At 66.9% G+C, this 19,880-nt stretch overlaps 2 protein-coding genes across 6 annotated transcripts; both read right to left on the reverse strand.

The window, feature by feature from the left end:
* Positions 1-266: 266 nt before the first annotated feature.
* LOC308055315 (signal transducer and activator of transcription 5B) lies at positions 267-19,880 on the reverse strand. 5 transcript variants are annotated; one of them, XM_080369163.1, is made up of 19 exons: positions 19,583-19,880; positions 6,472-6,609; positions 6,173-6,329; positions 6,004-6,093; positions 5,650-5,824; positions 5,443-5,573; positions 5,216-5,367; positions 4,988-5,143; positions 4,706-4,885; positions 4,480-4,567; positions 4,235-4,357; positions 4,002-4,094; positions 3,648-3,854; positions 3,124-3,218; positions 2,924-3,054; positions 2,025-2,195; positions 1,765-1,816; positions 1,278-1,385; positions 267-1,208 (listed from the first exon to the last, which is right to left on the reverse strand). In XM_080369163.1, the coding sequence occupies exons 2-19, from the start codon at positions 6,597-6,599 to the stop codon at positions 1,082-1,084; spliced, it is 2,364 nt and encodes a 787-aa protein (XP_080225289.1). In that variant the 5' UTR covers positions 6,600-6,609; positions 19,583-19,880; the 3' UTR covers positions 267-1,081. The 5 variants fall into 5 exon arrangements, with proteins under 5 accessions (XP_080225289.1, XP_080225291.1, XP_080225287.1 ...); XM_080369165.1 differs by lacking the exon at positions 19,583-19,880 and adding an exon at positions 18,244-18,390 and having other exon boundaries at positions 2,040-2,195; XM_080369161.1 differs by lacking the exon at positions 19,583-19,880 and adding an exon at positions 18,244-18,390.
* On the reverse strand, positions 6,844-10,635 carry LOC308055476 (uncharacterized protein; the record flags this gene model as incomplete). Its single annotated transcript, XM_080369444.1, has 4 exons — positions 6,844-7,388; positions 7,485-7,753; positions 9,841-10,515; positions 10,602-10,635. 4 exons carry the CDS (start codon positions 10,633-10,635, stop codon positions 7,353-7,355), a joined length of 1,014 nt encoding a protein of 337 aa, XP_080225570.1. The 3' UTR covers positions 6,844-7,352.

Here is a 19,880-nt window from a genome sequence, read left to right on the forward strand (position 1 = left end):
GTTTGTGTTTGGCTTTGCTTTTTCCCCGGGAAAACGCCCCCCCCTCCCCCATCCCCCGGGCACCCCCCCGCTTCCCTCCCACCCCACCAAGGACCTGCCCTGCCGCTGCACTGGGGGAGGTGGGGGGGCCACGGACCCCAACCCTGTGCCTGGCCCCAGGGCACTGCTCCCCTGCTGTGCAGCATCCAGAGCTTGAGGGGGGGTGTTTCCCACTCGCCCCCCGCCCCCCTCAGGCTCAGGGCACGCAGGGACCTGCCTCCTCCCCGAGACACACGTGAAACCCAGAGCTTTTGTGATAAAAAAATAGTCCGTGCTTTATTTACTCTGTGGTAGAAAAATAACATGGCCAGGACCCCAGAGCTTCCCAGCCAGGGTGAGGCTGGGGGGGGGCAGAGGGCTCTGCTCCCCCCAGACTGCCCGCACTGCCCGGCCACCCTCGCTGGGTGCCCTTGCGCCCTGCCTCCCTCGTGCTGCGCTGGCTCCGGAGGGGGGACACCAAGGTTGGGAGCTGAAGGGGCTCCCGCATCCCTGGGGGGGGGGGGGTAAAGGAGGAGACGAGGTCCAGGAAGGGACCCCACTGCTGTGGAGCAAAGTGCCAGCACGAGCCGGGGTGGGAACCCCAGGCAAACCCACCCCCACCCCCACCCCATGCCGGAGCCCGGTGCACCCACACATCTCCTGGGAACAGAGCCACGGGGTAGAACAAGAAGGCGACACGTACATTCTTAGTGACGACTGCGAAAGCGAACCCGAGGCCGATGTCGCGGCCCCCGGCACAGGCAGCCCCTCGGCAGGGAGCAGGGGGGGGGGCGCAGGGCCGGTGCTTGCAGAAGCGGAAAGCCGAAGCTGGGCTTCTTAGAAGGAACATACAGGAAAACCATACGACAAATCCGCTGCCGTTTATACAAGGGCATAAACACCAAAGAGCTGGACGTCAGCCTGCGTTTTGGGGCAGCACAGAGCAAATCTCCGGGGCAGGGCCCACCCGCCGCCCCCCCCCCCCCCCCACCACCCCGGCACAGAGACACGAACACAGCACAGTCCCCGCAGCGCCGGGACCGGGGAGCCGGGCGCCCGCACATCACGACTGGGCATGGGGGATCCACTGACTGTCCATGGGGCGCCGCAGCAGCTCCTCCACATGCCTCGCCACATCGATGGTGTCGTCCAAGTCGAAGTCACCCTCAGGTTCCAGCACGGTGTCGGGGCTGCAGGAGGCAGGGGGTGAGGGGGGACAGCACCCGTGGCAGGACGGGGACGGGGGACGTGATACCTACTTCTGGGTGTACATGTTGAAATGGGGCTGGGAGCAGACAGCAGGCGAGGGAGCCTGGTCCATGTAGGTGGCCCCTCCGGGGGCAGAATCGCCTGATGCGCTGACAAACCTGTGGGGACAGGGGGCTCTGAGACAGGCTGCCCGGGGGTGAAGCTGCACTCCAGGAACACCCACCGCCTCCCAAGGGGCACCTCCTGAGGCTGGCAGGGTGCAGGCAGGGGACCCAAACCCCACACCCACAAACAGCAATAATCTGCAGGGTCCCCAGCCCCTTGGGTGGCTGCACAGCGAGGGGGGGGTCGCCACCTTCCGAAGGAACACAGCCCAGCCCTGCCTCAGCTCCACACCCCTCTGCCCCCAGCACCAGCTCAGCACCAGTGTGGCTGTTGGTGGTGCTGGAGCCTGACAGCAGAGGTGCCCTGGGCTGCTGGCCACCCCAACCCGCTCACCAGGGACGATCCCATGGGACCACGTGGGGTGTGACTTACTCTGGCACTACTTGCTTGATCTGTGGCTTCACATATCCATCCACGGCTTTAGCTAGAGGAAAGAAGGCAGCACTAAGGCCCTGAGCTGTTGGTGCGTGCCACAAGCCTGCGGCGGGGCTGGGGGCTCATGCACGGCCAGCTGCAGAGCCCCTGGGGGGCTGGATGCGGCCCCAGGACAGAGGGACGCTGTGAGCATCGGCTCCACCCTGGACAGATGCACAAAGGAGAGGGACACGTTGGGGGTGAAGGGGCAGCGCTACCTGGCGTGGACTCACAGAGAACCGGCGTGTAGTACTTGGAGAAAACCTCATCCTTGGGCCGGTCAGGGAACACGTAGATGAGGTAACTGAGGTCCCCGAGGCGGTCAGCCAGGGAGCGGATGGAGAAATCCCTGGTGGTGAAAGGCATCAGGTTCCAGAACATTCTCTCGGCTGGAAGACAAGAGCGAGGGCTGTGGTGGTGCCCAGAGCCATCAGCAGCTCCCGGTCCTGCTCCGGCCGCGGGCTGTGAGGTTACATCAAATGTCAAGACAGCATTTCCCACGCTGCATCCCTCCCCCGGCAACATTTAAGGACAAAACGCAGGTCGCCAGAAAACAGCTTCAGCCAGGTCAACGCAGGTCTGGGAATCATCCAGACACGGCAGGGGGAGGGGGGGGCAGGTCCCCCCCAGCTCGGGGGGCTCCACAGGGCTCCTTGGCCAGGTGACCCTCCGAAGGATGCTCTCACAAAGAACAGTAATGAGCAGAATTGCTGCAGGGGGTCAGGTAACCCATGCAAACCGCGTGCACCGGGAAGCACCGCGGAGTCGCTGCGTTCCACACAGCCCCACGGGAGTCCCCGCGGTCCGGCTGGACGGTTTAGCCCAGTCCCTCCTTGCTACCAACACCAGCGCTCAGGCTGGACACGGCCATGGCTGCAGTGAGCGATGGCAGCACCGCTTGCCGTAGGGCAGCCACGGCATTCCTGCGGGCTCCCGCGCTCGCCGCTTTCCCGAGGAAGGCTCCTGGCATGCCCAGCCCTGGCAGTGCCAGGGCTCAGCCAAGACAGCAGGTGCCGGAGGAGCTGCAAACCAGCCCCGTGGGCACAAGACGGCAAAGTCCCAGAATGGGGCCAGGGACAGTGGGGCTGGGGGGTGCCAGCTCCTGGCACACACTCACAGGAGTCAAACTTCCACGCGATGGTGATGCCACCGATCTCCGAGTCACTGAACCGCAGAAGGAAGGTCCCGTCGGGCTTGTTGATGAGCAGGTCGTGCGCCTGCTGCTTGTTGACGAAGCCCAGGATGGCCCTAGGCAGAGCAGGGCCGTCAGGGCCAGGGGGCTCGGGGCCAGGGGGCACAGGGCAGGGCGGCTCTTACCCGTCGTTCCAGTGCGGCTTCAGATGCTTCTTCAGCACCTCCATGACCCCATCAAACCACTGCCAGAAGGTGTAATTTCTCCCGGGCAGGTTTTCCTGTTGAAATAAATCCCCAGAAAATGAGCCTTCAGCCTCAGAGCTGCTGTTAAACAGCACAAGCGTTTGGTGCAGCAGGGACTCGGGGACCCGGACAGCCGGACACCCGCCAGTGCTGCCAAACCCAGCCCGGGCCAGCCCAGCCCGGCAGCACAGTCCCAGCAAGGTCTCCCTGAGGACACAGACCCCGTCCGTGGGCCCTACAGCACCCCGTGTCCCTCCAAGCAAGGAAGGGGACCTCCCCCACCCCGCTGCAGCAAACAGCCGTCCCGTTTTTGCATTACTCCAGGAAGAAACAGCTCCTCGGGATGGGGGTGCCCCATCCAGCCCCCCGGCACGAGCACTGGTACCGCGGGTGTAGAAACCCCCCTTGCCCCAGCACGGCAGGACCCCAGGGCTCCGCAGCTCTCCCAGCACAGAGCTGCTCACCCGGTTGAACTGGGACCAGGACACCGTGGTGCTGCTGTAGTCCTCCAGGTGGGAGCTGGTGCTGTTGAAGAGCTTCTGCGCCAGGAACACCAGATTCTCCTTGGTCAGCCCGCGGCTGCTCTGCACCTCCGCCTTGAACTTCATGTTGAGCGCCTCGCAGAGCTGTGGCCACTGCACCTTGTCGGGCACAGCGAAGGGCACGCGGCCCTGGCGGGGGGGCACGGAGCAGGGTCAGCACTGAGCTCTGCCTGCTGCCTCCAGGCACGTCCCTGCCAGGAGACTGAGCCCGACTCCTGCAGCCCCCCCCCGGGCAGACGGACCCCATCCTGACCCCACCACGGCACTGGCACTCACAGGCTCAGCAAAGGCGTTGTCCCAGAGCACGGTGGCCGTGGCGTTGTTGTCCTGGCTCCCATGCACGATCACCACCACGGGCAAGGACAGCGTCTACCGGGAGGAAGGAGACCGGGGTGGGCTGCAGGGCACCGCCGGAGCATCACCCACGGGCACCCTGTGGGCTCAGCCCCACACCCGTGGGCACGGTGCCTGTTGCGCGCCTGCACAGGGGACGCGGCTGGTGGCTTTACCTTCACCTGGAAGACCAGCTCGTTGCCACCAACGCTGAACTGCGACTCAAAGAGGATGGTGAACTTCTCCTCCGTCACCGACTCAGCCCCGCGGCGGTCTGAGCGCTTGATCCGCTTCAGGGACTGCAGGGACATGAGGGGTGAGCACAGGGGGACAGATCGGGACACAGCAGGGGGACAGACGGGGACACAAGGGAACAGGAGGGCGGGCGCGAGCGCTGGGGGGGGGGGGCGGCGGTGCTCACCATGTTGCGGAAGTGGGCGCTGAGCGTCCCCGTGGCCTGGTGATACTCCATCACGCAGCAGTTGTTGAGGATCTCCCCGCTGCTCTCACTGCCACGGGGATGCACAGGGTCAGGGGGACCCCCAGGGCTGGGAGCCCCCCCCACGCCCCCAGCTCCAGGTCCTGTTCCCCACTGCCTCGGCAGCCCCGGCCCCCCGCAGCACCCCCCAGCCCCCCCCAGGCATTACTTGCGGGTGCTCTCGTTCTTCAGCAGGGCCTTGGCTTGCTGCTCGCTGATGATGGTGGCCTTCACCTGGGGGGGGTTCATGTGCACGTTCAGCTTCCCCCCCACCAGGAGCCGCACAGTGGCTGCGAACTTGGTCTGTGTCTTCAGCACCTGGGGGGGCTGCTTCTCGATGATGAAGGTGCTGGGGGGGCACAGGGATCAGGGGCAGGCAGGCAGAGCAAGCCCAGCCCGGCCCCCCCCCCGGCTGCTGGGTGCCTCAGCCACGCCGGGCCCCCACCGCTACCTGGTCACCAGGGCAGAGATGATGTCGGTGATGGTGCCGTTCAGCTCTGACAGCATCTCCTCCACCGGGCCGGGGATCGGCAGCTGCTGGCACAAGTGCTCGGCCCGGCGGATCTGCTGTCGGTTCTGCCAGATGATCTCTGCCAGCTTCTCGCACCTGGGGGAAGAGGGGCTCAGCACCGTGCCGGGGCTCAGCACCCCCCCAGGCACAGCCAGCACCGGCACCCACCAGGTCTGCAGCACATCCAGGGTGCCCTCGGGGGGACCCCCATTCCCCGCTAGCTGCTGCCGACGCTTCCACTGGATCAGCTCATCATCCAGGATGGTCGTTTGCTGCTTGCGCAGCAGCTGCAGCGTCTTCTGGTGCTTTTCAGCCAGGTCCTGCGAGGCAGGACGGTGTTACAGGGCGCGGGGACGGCGGCACAGCTGGCGTGGGGACGGAGTGGTGGCACTCACCACGCGGTACTGCTGTAGTGTCTGGGCCTCCCGGTGCAGCCAAGCCTCCAGCGACGCCTTCTTCTGCTGCAGTGTCGTCTCCCGTGACAGGCGCTCCTGGGGGCCCAGCTGGGAGAGCTGGGAGAACTGGGCTGGGGGGATGGGGCGTGGTGTTAGAGCTGGCACCGCCAGCACCCCGGCCCTGTCACCCCCCGGCCCTCTCCCCACCTTGGAGACGCATGTTCTCCTGGTACTGGATGATGAAGTACTCCTGTGTCTGCTGCAGCTTCTTGAGCTCGTTCTCAGAGTCCTGCGTGATGAGCCGCAGCTCCTCGAAGGTCTGGTTGATCTGCAGGTGCTTCTGGGACATGGCATCCACCAGGGAGCCAGCTGGCGAGGGGCTCTGCAGAGGGCACGGGGAGCTCTCAGCACGGCAAGGCGACCCTCCCCAGCCCCCTGGGTGCTGGAGGCATCGGGCACCCAGAGCACCCTGTGCCTCGGGGCTGCTCCCATCACCCGGTGCTGGAGCCCTTGAGCATCCTGTGGGACCTGCTGCCTTGCCCCTACACGGCCCCTACTCACATTATTCGCCTCCCGCACCAGCCGCTGCTCGTGGTAGAGGATGTGCCGGATGCAGCGCACCAGCTCCATGGGGCACCGGTCGTACGTGTTCTGCAGGGAGAGCACAGCTTGAGCCAGGCACGGGGCAGGGACACAGCCCCACAGCCCCTACCCGTGGCCCCCCACTCACCTGCAGCTGCGTGGCATAGTGCCCTAGCTTGATCTTCAGCAGGAAGCCGTCTTCGCCCACCTGGTGGTCTGCCTTCTTCTGCAGCTCCTGGATCAGCCCCTCCAGCAGCTGCGTCGCCTTCACGTTCTCCTGCGGGTTCTCGAGGTCGATGGAGTCCCTGCGCGCACCGAGCAGAGCAGCGGCGTCAGGGCAGCCCCGACCCTGCACGGGGGGTCGCTGGCAGAGGGGGGCACCCGCTGGCGCCCCAGGGGTGGGTGCTGCCAAGCCCAGCATCCCCCACGGGAACCCTGCTGACCTACCATGCCTGGCTCTCGATCCACTGCGAGAGGTAGTGCCGCACCTCAATGGGAAAGTGCTGCCCGTAGAGTGCCTGCATCTGCCGCAGGGCTTCGCCCTGGAGCTGCTGCGCCTGGATCCACACCGCCATGGCTCACCACCTGCCGGGGAGACCGGCTGTCAGGGCACCGCAGCCGGGTGCTGCAGCGTGGGTGGGGGTCCAGCCCTGGCTGGCCCCGCGAGCCCTTTGCCAGAGCCTCCGGGTTCTCCGGTACTGCCGGAGCCGCCTCCAGCTGACGAAAGAAGGGGTGTGGGGGGCAGGGGACCCCAGCTCTGAGTCAACCCCTCATTTCTAGGAAGAGCCCTGGGGGGGGGTCCGGGACCATGAACACGCCTCTGCGCTGCCTCTCCACATGGTAATCATTTCCCCTTGCTGCGCCGCGGGATCGCAGCCATCGCTGGCCACGCAAATGAGGAAACAGGGCCAGGGGGAGGGCTGGCGAGAAATGCATGGTGACGCAGAGTGGAGGCCCCCCCTGCGCTCCCCCATGCTCTGCCCACACCCTGGCAGCGCTGGCAGGCAGATGGGCAGGAGCAGACCCTGCCCCGAGGGCCCACGTGGCACCGCAGCCCCCCGCCGGTCCCCGGTCCTGCGGACACCGGTGCCAGGGGAGACACCAACGGAGCTTCACAAAGCAAGTTCTGGGGTGGCTCTGGCTCCATGCAGGAACGCTGCCGGATCCCACCCGCCACGCGGCTCCGGTGCCCTGGCTCAGGCAGGGAGAAAGGACAGGCAGGGATGGCACCTATAAAAAGCTGGTGTCCCCTGCTGCAGTTATGTCTGACGGGGCCTGGAAAAACAACTGGGTGGTCAACTCTTCAAGGGTGATGCGATGGGGAGCGATCAGGGAGGGCCAGGGGGGTCACGGCCATCTCCAAGCTGAGGATGCAGCAGTAAATACCATTTACACACACACTCGCGCTGAAACCACCTGGGATTTAGTAACCTGGGAGGTGCCAGGCAGGGGTGCGAGACCTTGGGCTGTGTCCCAGGGCTGGTGACCAGGATGGCATCCAGTAACTGCACCGGCTGGTGACAAGCAGAGGGAGCCAGGGACCGGGGTGGGGCGGGAGGGGGGTGTCTTGTGCCTCCCTCCCTCCCCAAAGTGCTTTGTTCAGCCTCAGAAAAACCCAGCAGCCGAGGGGCTCTGAAAGCAGCCGGTGCCACCCCACGGGCAGGGGCACACGCTGGGGGACGGCGGCAGCAGGTCCAAGCGGAGCAGCCACGGCCGGAGCCCTTGAGCCCTGAGCAGGAAGAGGAACAGTAACCAAGAGTTGGCTAAAAATGAATTTTTCCTCTATAAAAAGGGAGGAACATTTCCACATTCACAGAAATCACCGAGTTGGAAATCCTGCTGGCAAGGAGGGGCCTGAGGAGGCATAAAAAGGCAGGCGAGGAGGGGAAGGGAAGGCAGGATGGCCAACAGCGGGACGTACGCTGGCAGTTAGAAATTGTGGACGCTTGATAAGGGGCATCGGCGAGAACCACTGCCCTGACGGAGCCGAGGAGAGCGGCCACGGCCGTGCCGGTGCCACCGTTACCACCAACGGCCAAAGTCCCCGGAGCAGCAGGGTCGTCCGCACGGACACAAAGCAAACACTGCCCTGCTTATTGAGAAAATGGTGATCTCTTCCCATCTCGCGGTGACAAAACACTTCCTATTCCACTCCAGCGTGTTGTTAAGCAACGAGTCTCAGGCTGCGGCTGCGGCGAGGCGGCAGACACCACGCTCAGCCAGCACTGGCCTGTGAGCAGGAGCACAAGCATCACTGCCAGGGCGCCCAGGGGAAGGCGAGCCAGCGTTACCATCAGCCTTTCCAAGGGGACCGTGCAGCAGCGACGGTGGCACGGCTCACCTGGTGCGTGCCCCGACCAAAGGCAGGGCCGTCCCTGGGGCCACAGCACCCCGGCGGGTGAGCAAGCCCCGTGCCAGGCTTGGACAGGACCTCCATGGGCATAACCAATGCAACAGCCGGCGTTCCTCCAAGCACCTCATTTTTGACTCCCATGCCTCACCTGCGGATTGACAAACCAAACCTCCCCGAGGGCCACGGGGCACCCCAAGCACCCCAGTACAAATCACCGGTGCCACCTTCCATGAGCAAACGAGGCTTTCCAGCCGTGCAAGGCCGGGGCAACAGCTCTGCTTCAGCAAGAGGTACAGCACCAGGGTCCCACCGCGCAGCCAGAGCCACAGCTGCTGGCCCTTCCAGGCAGCCCTGCACTCCTGCGCCCAGCTGGCTGCTGGCACCCAGTGCTCTGGCTTGCTGCGTGCCCAGCACCACGCTCCTCGGCAGCATCCCCGGCTGCCCCAGGCGAGCGCTCACAGGGACCCCTTGGAGCCTTGGGATGGTCGCACCGCCATGCCCAAGGACCAGCCCCCTCCTCACACTCTGCACACCCTGCACACCCCACATCACGCTGGCCCTGCTCATTTAGCTCAGAAAACCTCTCCAGGGTCAGGTGGCCCGGGCTTGCTCGAGCCCACTGGCATTCACCTCCCCCAGCACCATTCCCGGCACAGGCTGCAGCTCCCGCACCCCAGCAGGGATGGGCAGCATCACGCGTTGGCATGGGTCAGCCGTGCTGAGCCGCTGGCCGCACACGCACACTCAAACAACTGCAAGAGACAGATAATTGCAGTGGTTTAAGTACTTTGCATTTACTTGCTGGCAGCGAGCTACAACCCACCCATTACTGCGGCTCGGTTAACCAGCAGCAGCTCAACAAGCCACAGCAACGCACTCACCGGTGACTTACCGCCTGCGAAGCAGCACATGCGGCAGCTTCCCAGAGGTAGGACAAGTGCCATGGAAAGGGACCCCAGCCCCACAGGGACAGCAGGGGCAGAGGAGGCGCAGAGGGAGGGGCGACACTGGTCATCATTGCTTCTGCATCTGATGGCCCCACTCCCAATGGGAAGGCACCGCCGAACCAGCCGCGAAGTGGGTGAAACCCACCCAAAAGGGGCTCTCAGAGGGCCCGAGGCAGCAGCAGGGGAGAGGATGGGCAGGGGGAGGTGGGCAGCACCGCTGGGGCCGGTGGCAGCCAGGGGACCCGATGTGACCACACTGTCAGGAGCAGTGGCAGGTCCCGGCTGGGGCAACAAGCTGGCGCCAGCGCTGGGTCCCAAGCTGCAGGGAAGCCAGAGCGTGTCTGCGGGCAGACAAAAGGAGGGAAATGCCTCACAGGGCGAGGCCGGCCGCAGCGCCTTCCCATGTGCCGCCGGCACGGCAAAGCTCAGGCACAGGCAGCGCCCGCCCAGGGGCCAGCACACGCACTGCCATGGCATGCTCACAGGATGCTCACAGGATGCTCACAGGATGCTCACCGCACGCAGCCGTGGGATGCTCGCGGCGCACAGCCACCCTGGGGACCTCCTCGCGGGCAGGACACCCCTGCTCTGGTGGTCCTTGCCTTTGCCCCTTGCCCTGCAGAGCCAGACAGGGGCCAAGAGCCAGGCAAAGCTCGGGGGGGAGGGGGGCCCAGGGCAAAGGGCTCTGGCCGTAACCCTCCCCACTCCCGCACACGTGCCCCACGCAGCCCCTCCACCATGGCACCTCCCGCACTGCCCTTCGCCTGGTGCTCTCCCAGCTCGGGGGTCTCCAGCACGGTGCGTGCGCCCGGTGCTGGGCTCCGGCAGGCACCAGCCCTGCACCCGCTGCGGCTGCCTCCTCCAGCCGCAGTAAACACACGGCACGTGGTTTCTCGGCACCTCCGGGAGACCGCGATCGCTTCCAGGTCAGAGCCGGCCTTGCTGGCGGCTGGACCCTGCACACCCCGCACCAGTGCTGCCAGGGGGGCTCCGATCCTGCCCCAGCCACCGCTGCTCCCCCCTGGCAGCAGGGTATCCCGCATCCCCCAAGAACGGCACGTCGCAGGCAGGGTCCCTCCAGGGCAGGATCCGGCCCCCAGCCAGGCCCCGGGAATGGCGGTGCTGGCAGCCGACGGCACAGAAAGGCTCCGGTTTCCCCAACACACACAGCACCCCCGCCGCCCGCACCGGCTCACCCCAGGGAGCCCCTGGGCAGCACGACGGTCCCGCTCAGCTGGACCCCCACCATGGGCTCCCCCAGTTCAGCCCCCCCTCACCCTTGAGCAGGCAGCAAGCACCCCTGTGCACCATGTCCTGCCCCACGGGGGGGGGGGGGGGGCACAGAGGGCTCCGCACCCACCCGACGGTCCCGAAGCCCCAGGGTTGGCTCAGCACCATCCCCAGCTCCTTCAGGGCACGGGACCCACAGCCCCAGCTGGGTGCGGGGTGCCCCGTCCCACGGCTGCACTCACCCGGGGTCGGGCACCGCTCTGCCCCACGCACCGCTCCGGCGTCCTGGCACCGGGGCAGCGTGGCCGCGGCTGCAGGCAGGTGCTGCCGGCACAGCCAGGCTCCCGGGGCGGCCGTTTCGCAGCCTGCGCGCTACAGGAAGGAGCAGAAAGCAGCTATTTCCTTCCAAAATGTCAGCTGCCTGCGCAGGGCAGCCAGCCCCGGCTGCCAGCAGCTTCCTCCGCCACCGCTGCACGCGTGGTGCCCGCCGAGGGAGCGGGGACAGCACCCCCCGTGCGCCCAGCCCCGCACCCCTCCCTGGTGCCGGAGACAGGCACAGCCTCTGCCCCCAGCGGGTCGGCAGGGCTGACCCCCACCAAGTCCCCCCAGCAGCTCAGGATGGGACCCCAGGGACTGATGCAGGAGCTCAGCATGGGGAAAGATGGGACAGACTCACCTGCACCCCCCCACTCCATTCACAGCCCCCCAGCACACGGCACTGGGGACACCAGGGTGCTGCCGAGCAGCCCCCAGACCCCCTGGCCCCACTCAGAGCTGCTGGCCAGGGCTGGTGGGTACCAGGGTACGGTGGAGCTGGTGTGGAGGGCCATGGTGCTGGGAACTGGGGGGGGGGGTCCCATTTTACGCCTGCCTGTGGTTTCCAGCTTTTGGCTGGGAGGTGGTGGCGCCCACCCGGTGAGGGAGGCGAGCTCTTTCTAGAAGCTCAAGGCTTTGATGGGTTTTGTTTGTCTCAGAAGAGCGGCGGCAGCCGATGGCTTCGCCCCGGCAGCATCGGGGAGGAGGCTGCCAGCCACCCCCAGCCCGCCAGAGCCCCCAGCCCACGGTGGAAACTGCCGGGGCCGGGTGCCAAGGGCTCACGGAAGAGGCACGGCCAGCTCTGGGAACACAACGTGCCCCCCCGAGGGCAGAGGTGATGGGGGGGCAGAGCTGCGATGGGCAGTGCCAGGACCAGCCGGGGTTCCCGGCAGCTTGGAGAGTCAAAAATGGAGAACTGGCACCCTTACAGGAACAAGGGAACCCCGCGTGTGGGCTGATGCTGCCGCGGGGAGAAACCAGCCCCACAGGCAGGCAGAGATGCCCCAGCCCAGGACAGGCACTGCTGGGGGGTGGGCGAGGGTGAGGGGCTGCCTGCAGCCCACGGGCCTGGGGCTGTACCTGCCCACCAGCATTTGCCACCCTCGGGAAAGGTTTTTCTCCTCTCTTCAGATTTTCCCTCCCAACCACAGAGGCCCAGAAACCTGCGTCAAACCAAAACCACCAAAATACCCAACGAAATCCCAGAAAAATCCCTCAAATCCAGGGGCTGGGACCACGAGAGAAACCCACCCCCCTGCACCAAGAGCCGCGCTGGGGCAGCCGCAGCCGGACACAGGCACTGCCCTGGCACGGGTGGGATCCGCTCCGATGCTGAGCACGGAGCAGCACCGGCACCGGCGGGACCCAGGTCCCCACAGCAAAGCAGGGGGGCCACGGCCATGCTGCCACCCCCCAGCCAAGCTCAGCGGGTGCCCAGGACCACCCGCCCAGCCCCGGCACAATGAGCCAGCTGTGCCGCACCCCATAGAGGCTGAGCTGGAGGCTCCGGCCACACGGGAACAACGGGGGCTTGTCTGGGCACTGGGGGGGCTGGGGGCCGAGCAGGGCAGCGCAGCGCAGGCAGCCTGCCCACCCAGATGGATGCAGGCAGCCAGTGGCGGAGCAGGAGCCAGGCAGGGGTGGACAGGACACACGGACAGAGCCAAGTGCCCACCTGGCCCCCATGGGCACGAGTCCGGCACGGACCCCACGGGACACCCTCCGCAGGGAGCCCCGTCCCCGCCAGCGCTGGTGCTACCCCCGCCATAAGGCCACAGACAGGATTAAGAGAGACCTGGGCAGAGCTTTAATTACTCCAGGCTCCCTGGGGCCAAGCAGCCGAATTAACCGGCTGCGGGGCTTATGTGGCAGGGAGCTGCCGGATCCAACACCTCGGGGTCCTGGGGCTTCCCGCAGGGCTCGGTGGGGGAATCCTGGGGTGGGTGTGGAGCCGCTGCCCACCCAACAGCATCCCAGCTCTGGGCAGGTACCGTCCCTCGCCCGGGAGGGGATGCGCAGCCACCATGTGCCATGGCACTTGATGAAATATTTTTCCTCCACAATAATAATAGCCCACCCCAACCCCCCGTAACGCAGCGCTGAGGGTGAAGCACTGGCCCGCAGGAGGTGCGGCACCCAGGGACTCCCACACCGCCCTCGCCCCCCAGTCCAGCCCCACGGCGAGGGTCTGACCCCGGTCCCCCTCCTCCATCCCCAGAGGGAAGAAGCATCGCCCCAGAGGCAGCCCTGGGGAGGGGCTGGGAGGTGACAGGATCCCAGCAACCCCAGGCAGATCTGGGACAAGGGAGAAGCCCCCACACCCCACCAGCCGGCTCATCCCTGTGCTGCCCCTTCCAACAAAACCAGCCAAGCAGAAGGGCCACCTCCCGGGGACACTGAGGACACCCCAGCACAGCCCCGAGGTCCCACGGGTCCCCCGCCAGCCCATGGCACCGAGGCCACCTCCAGCGCAGCCCCGAGCTCACTGCTAATCCCCGCTCAGACCAGCACCAGCCCCGGAGGGATGGACTGGTCAGAAGGGCCTGAGGATTAAGCTCATTTCAGCAGCGAATTAGTGGTGATTGGGGTCTGAAGACACAATTTCATTTTATCTGCCACGCTCCAGCGAGCGCACACAATCGCCCTAATCCAGGCCAGGCTGGATTTGCAGAGCAGGACCCAGGTGGGAGACGCGGGCGGCGCAGGCACCGACTGCACCGCTCCAGCTGCGTCCATCCCCAACGCCACGCCGCTGATCCCTGCGCAGCACGGGAGACGGCACGGGAGCCTCCCCCACCGCTGGCACGGCCATCCCATGGGACCAGCCCAGTTGGCACGCCATGGCACGGGCACCTGGGGCAGGACAGGGACCGCTGGCAAGCAGGGACAGAGGGACACCAGCAGGGCAAGACAGCGCAGGGTATGTGCAGCGCTTGCAGTGCAGACCCTCACACCTTCATCTTTGGCAGCAAACGCCAACCGTGGGCCGTGAGCACCCAGGTGGGCACAAGGATGCTCGAGCAACAGGGACACTGGGTGCTGCCCTGCGCCTGCCACCACGGAGCCTGGGAAAACGCCCGCACCGCTCTGCCTTGCCAGCCCTTCGCAGACATCCCAGCCCAGCAGCACCCTGTCGCCGGTGTGGGACAGGCGGGTCCCCCCACAGCCCCCATGGCGCTTTGCCCCTCCAGGCCATCTGCAGCTGCTGGGCACCGGGGTTCATGCCCCAGCAGCTGCTCCGTGCTGGGAGATGCTCTCGCACTGGGTCAGCGGAGCAGGAGGGAGGGAGGGTAAAGCTTTGCCTTCAGAAGAAGGGACACGCAAACACCCGGGGATGCTGGCAGGAGGGGGGACTAGTCAGAATGGGAATCAAAACCCAGAACGCTACTAGTTTCTGTGAAACAGTTGTCATTGAGTGGGTAAACCTCACAGTCAAACCTGGCCAGGGGTTAAACACAGCACTCATCCCCAGTGCACACAAACACATCCTGGGGACGGAGAGCTGGCTTTCGGCTTTCCTCACCCCAGGACATGCTCCACAGCCCGGGAGCAGCAGCAGCCGCAGGCAGCACTGGGGCAGAGTAGAGCCCCAGCCCCCCGGGGTGCACCGCAAGCACCCCACCGACCCACCGAAGCCTTTCCAAAAGGCTCAGGTGTCTGACGGGTTATAAACGGAACGTGTCAGGCCACGGCAGCTGTGCCACGGAGCTGCAGCCCGAAAGCGCCAAGGCCGCATGTCCACGCTACCAAATAGAACAGAGATCATTTTACAGCTGTTTTAGTCGGTGCAAGGGGCTCAGATATGCCGCCAGTGACAGCTGCCTCTTTCTCTGCTAAAAGCTTTGCAGGCAGCCATCGAGCAAGAGGGATGAAAAGCCAGACAGAGCACGCACCCAGCACCCAGGCTGCGCTGATGCTGCGCCGGCTCTTCGAGCTCTGCCCCAGCGCCAGCCTTTTCCCCAATTCCCTCCCTGGCAGAGCTGCGCTATAAACCAGCATTTACATCTCACAACAACAGGAAGACGTGAAGTTGCAGCGAAAATAGATTGCAAAACTCACCAGTGACTGTTTGAACAGGGAGCGTGTTGTGACCATGTTACGGTTCGGTTATACCACGGCGGCCACCCGAGCCCGGTGAGAAGCCGCCCAGCAGCATATCGCTCCCCGGCGTGGCTGAAAGCAGGAGCTGGCACTAGGGGAAACGCAGGGCACGAAGCGTGCCCACCTGAGACAGCCGGCGCTCCTGGCCCCTCTGGTGCAGCCAGATGGGTGAATTCTGCTTTATCAGCAAGTCAGCTCAGCCCTATCGGCCAGGAAGCTGCGTTCGCATGTGTGCCTCCCCCTCGACATTTCCCAACGAGGCTGGAGAAGCGGCTCACAGCAGCCAGCCTACCTTTTATCAGCCAGCAGATGTTGCTAGAACTGTTGCTGCACGTAAAATTCAGGCATGCCCAGCACCGCCTGGATCCCTGCACCGACCATGCGGTGCCAGGGTAAACACCCCCGCCCCCTTCCTCCCGGGATCAAAACACTTGGGGGTTGCAAAATAGACACCCCATGAAAGGAAAGGCATGCCAGAGAAACATTACAGCTGTCGAGGCTCCGTCTCCCGGAGCATGCTGGAGCCCCAGAGCCAGCAGCCGGCACAGCCTCCCAGGCCGGAGCCGAATCCTGACCTGTCCCGGTGAGGCAAGGACCATCCATCCCCTGCCTGCATCCCGCAGCCCCGCCGCTGGCACCACCGCAGCGCGGCTGGCCCCGTAACGCCGAGGCTGCTCCCAGGGCAGCACCCACAGCCTGGCCGGGCAGAGGGACCGCAGCCACCAGCGCAGGTGCCTGGGGGATGCCGACGGGAGGCAGGTCCTGCTGGACCCACACACCACCCGGCTGCACCTGGGCTCCCCGGGGCTGCCGTGAAGCCCGTTGAGCGCAGCCCAGTTTACAGTAATTCCCTGCAAACCAGAAAGTCGTTTCCCAGCTGACGGGGCCGCTTTACTGTACTCAGCACAGCACAGTCACCACTTGCCGCCCCACCGCCCACGCTTGTGAAGGAGTACGAGGAGCAGGGATTTTTCGCTAGCAGAGTATCTGAGTTTTGCTATCACTCAAGAAAGAGCTGGGAAACCCCACGGCGAAGACCTCACAGCCGCTTTGGATTCAGCACTTCCCTCACAGTGAGAGGGGAAGGTGCCTCCAGAGGCTCCGTGACACCCACCGCCGAGCATCCCTGGCTGCAGCTCCCTGTCCCAGTGCCGGTGCCAGCATCTCTCGTCCTGCCCTGAAACATCGGCCTCGGGACAAGGCAGGAGCACCAGGGCCAGCAAGGTGGCTCTAGCGAGAGCTGCTGGGGCGGGGGGCAAACACTCCCTGGAAGAGGACACTGTGTCAAAGTGCCACAAAACGCAGAATGGGTGACAGAGTGGGTGACAGCTGCCCGTCACACCCCGTTCCCAGCCGGGCTCTCCCGTGGCGCCAGGCACGAGCTGTTGGCACCTCTCAACCTGCCCCAGAGCTCCTCCTCCACGTGGCTGCACACGCGGCACGGCACAGCACGGCCCTCCTCGGCCCCAGGGACGGCTGCGAAACCCAGGGGGATGGTCTCCATCTTCACATCCAGCATCACAGGGACCCAGGGAGCCGTGTCAGGGCAGCTGCCATCCCAACGGCTTCAGGAGCACCAGGGCTTGCTGCAGCCACCCACGGGCAGGTGACCCCAACACCCCCAACGCCTCCCCGTCCCCCAGAGCCACACAGACAGGGCAGAGCCAGCTCGGTTCCAGCCCCCAACCAAACCTCCCTCCAGCGCAGGCTCACTGCGCTGGTGCAGACCCATCAAAGCACGACGGCAAACCAAAACCGCCACCAAGAGAGCACCACAACAGCAGCCAGCCCTCCCGCGCTGGGCTGTGCTCCCCACAACGGGCGCAGAGCCCTCCTCCCAAAGGTGGGGTGCAGGGGGGAGAAGGGGCAAAGCTCGCACAGTGCAGATCCTGCGGAGCACCCCATGGGGCACGCACCAACTGCCTCCATGGATGCCAGCCATGAGCCCCAGCGCATGTGCCGCCGGGGACGCGGCTCTGGCCATGGGCAGCTTGCAGGATGAGCCAGCCTGGGGCCAGGGACGTCCTGTGGGGATCCTGGACATCCTGGATCCCCTGTGGGGACCTTGCGTGCCACGTCCGTGCCACGCGACCCTGCACCCCAAACACCTCCACCAAGTCGCTCGTCGTCACTGCCCGTCAGTTTATTTAACTGCAGGCTCCATGCCGCAGCTGCTGGGCACCAGAGACCCACGGCCACTCGGTGTCACGGCGAGGAGCAGCGGGGAGCCTGGCCCGGCCGGAGCTCGGTGGCCGGCTGGGCACAGAGCCCTGACAGCTCCCGTATCCCGCTGGACAGGTGGCTGCGGCTCCCCTGGGCTCGCAGTCACCCGGCAGCACCCCGGCCGGCACACGGGCTGGGTGAAAGGCCACCAGGCGCTGCAGTCCCCTGGGGTGTCACCGCTCCCGCCTCGCACGGGGGGACCTTTCCATCTGCCTCCGACCCTGCCCTGCAGTGCGGAGCTGTGTAGCTCCCCCACCACCACCAGCAAGCGGGACCCCCGCTCCCACCGTGCTGCTGGCAGCGGGGTCTCCTGCCTACCCGGGGACCCCCTCCCCACCTGCCTGGGACCTCCCCTAACACTGGCTGCCTGGTGGACCCCCTCCTCACGCCTGCCTGGACCTCTCCCCACCCTGCCTGCCTGCCTGGTGGACCCCCTCCCCACGCCTGCCTGGACCTCCCCCACTCTGCCCGCCCGGGAACACCCCCTACCCCGGCTGCCTGGGGACCCCCGTCTCATCCCGGCTGCCTGGGGACCCCCTCTGCACGCACGCCCGGGGCTGGGTCTTCGGGCCACCCCGCCGCCCCGGAACGCGCGGGGCCGGTTTCGGCGCTGCCCCCCCCCCGCAGCAGGGCCGGGCCCCGGGCCGCCGGGGGCGGGAACCAGCCCCGCTCCGCCGGGCGACGAGCGCCCCCGCCCCGGGATACGCCGCGGCCCCGGGACGGCCCCGCCGCCCGCCCCCGGCCCGCACGGCGGTCGCGCTAAGCCCGGCCCCCCCCGAGCGCCGGCCCCGCCGCCTGCCCGCGCCCCGGCCCGGCCCGCACCTGCGCGGCCCCCCCGCAGCCAGGCCCCGCCGCGGCGCCCGGCCGCCACTTACGAAACACCCAAAATATTTACCGACGGGCGGCGGGCGGGGAGGGGAGGGGAGGGGCGGCGCGCCCCGGGCCCGGCCGCCCCCGCCGCAGGTGCCCCCCGTCACGGCCCCGGCTCCGCCGCGGAAAGCGAAAGCGGCCCCGTCCCGGTGCCGGCGGCGCCCCCGCGCCCGCCCCTACCTGCGGCCGCGGCGGCGGCTGCGGCTCCGCTGCTCCGGCGGCTCTCGGCGCTCGGCTCCCCGCCGCTCTGCCCCCTCCGGCCGCCGCCGCCGCCGCCTGCGCCGCCCGGCCCGGCCCGGCCCGGCCCGCGATGCACCGCCCCCCCGCGGCACCGCCCCCGCCCGCCCCCGCCACCGGGTAACGGCCCCGGCCACCGGGCGCGGGCGGAGCCCTAAGCGGCTGCGGGCGCCGGCGGGGCGCAAACCGGCCCCGGCGTCTGGCACCGGGGCAGCCCACCGCAGCACCGGGCCCCGGCGCCAGGGCCCCGGCACAAGGCATGGACGAGAACCCCCCCGAGCACCGGGACCCCCCCCCTCTGCCCCTCTCCTTTCGGTCTCTGTCCTCGTCACCGGGCTCTTCCCCCGTGCCAGCTGCGTGCCAGCCGGCCCCTCTGCCACGCGTCACCGAGGGCCACCGCGCTGCCGTGAAGGCGCGGGCGCTGCCCCTTGCACCCATTCATATTTCTTAATGGTTCCTTGGCGCTGTGCTGGTGGGCCTCAGCTGCCCCCCGCTCACCCCAAGCCCCCCGGGGCAGTGGCCGCGCAGGCTCCTGTGCCCGGGCAGAAAGGGTTTCCCGTGGGAGCTGCCAGTCCAGGGTGGGAAGGGATATCCCACCCCACCGTGATGCCGCTGCTCCTGCTCCCTCTGCTCCACAGGCTTCTTCCCACCGGGTAACACAGCCGCGGGCATGCGAGGGGCACGGTGCCAGAGCAGTGCCACTGGCTGGGGCTGGGCTGGCAGGGGAAGGGTCCCACGCTGCGGGGCCGGTGGGGTCAGCCAGCCCCAGGGGTGCCACAGGAACCACCGCCCAAGGTCAGGCAAGGCAGCGTTCCGCCAGCCCAGGGAGCTCCCAGGGTGAGGAGCCTCCAGGAACAGGAGTCACCCAAAAGGTGTGAGCGGCGGTTACGAGCGCGCAGCCACCAGCCACCTCCCGATGACAGTGTCCCGTCATGTCTCCTCAATCCCCGCACGTCTCTGCCCAGCGCAGCAGCCCCTCGAGCAGGTACATCGCACCGGGGTGCTGCGGCACCGGCCCTGGCAGGAGCACAGCCAGGTTTGGGCAGCGCCGCAGCCAAGGCCTGGGGCTGGTGCCCGGCATCGCGGGGTCCATGATCAGCACCCGCCAAGCGCCTGCGGAGCTGGCCCTGGCTGCCCGCACACGCCTGACCGTGGCTCCCCGGACCCCGGGGTCCCATCCCCTTTGTGGCTACAGTACCAGTGGGCGCACACGCGGCTGCGGGGCTGCTTTGTGCTGACTCAGGCCAGCGACTGCCCCGGCTGCTCCGTGTGGAACGCTCACCTCTCCCGTTTGGATCCGGATGCCTCTCCCGCGGCAGGCCCTGCGCTGATGCCGCGAGGTCTGCACCGCCGCCGGGTCCCCAGCGTTGTCACAGCCTCGTGCACCAGCAGGGCAAGCATGCTTGGAGCGAAGGCAGGGGAACGGGCACCAGTGCGTCTCCTTCCCCTGAGCTGCCACATCCCCTGCAAGCTGTAAGGAGACCCAAGGTGCTACCTGCTCCCCTGGGGTCCCCCAAACAGGGATAGGTGGCAGCAGCCACAAGAAAACCAGCCTGAAGGGCTTTTGCACAGCTGCCCAC

This window comes from Falco punctatus (assembly GCF_963210335.1).
Source record: "Falco punctatus genome assembly, chromosome: 19".
Lineage (NCBI taxonomy): Eukaryota > Metazoa > Chordata > Aves > Falconiformes > Falconidae > Falco > Falco punctatus.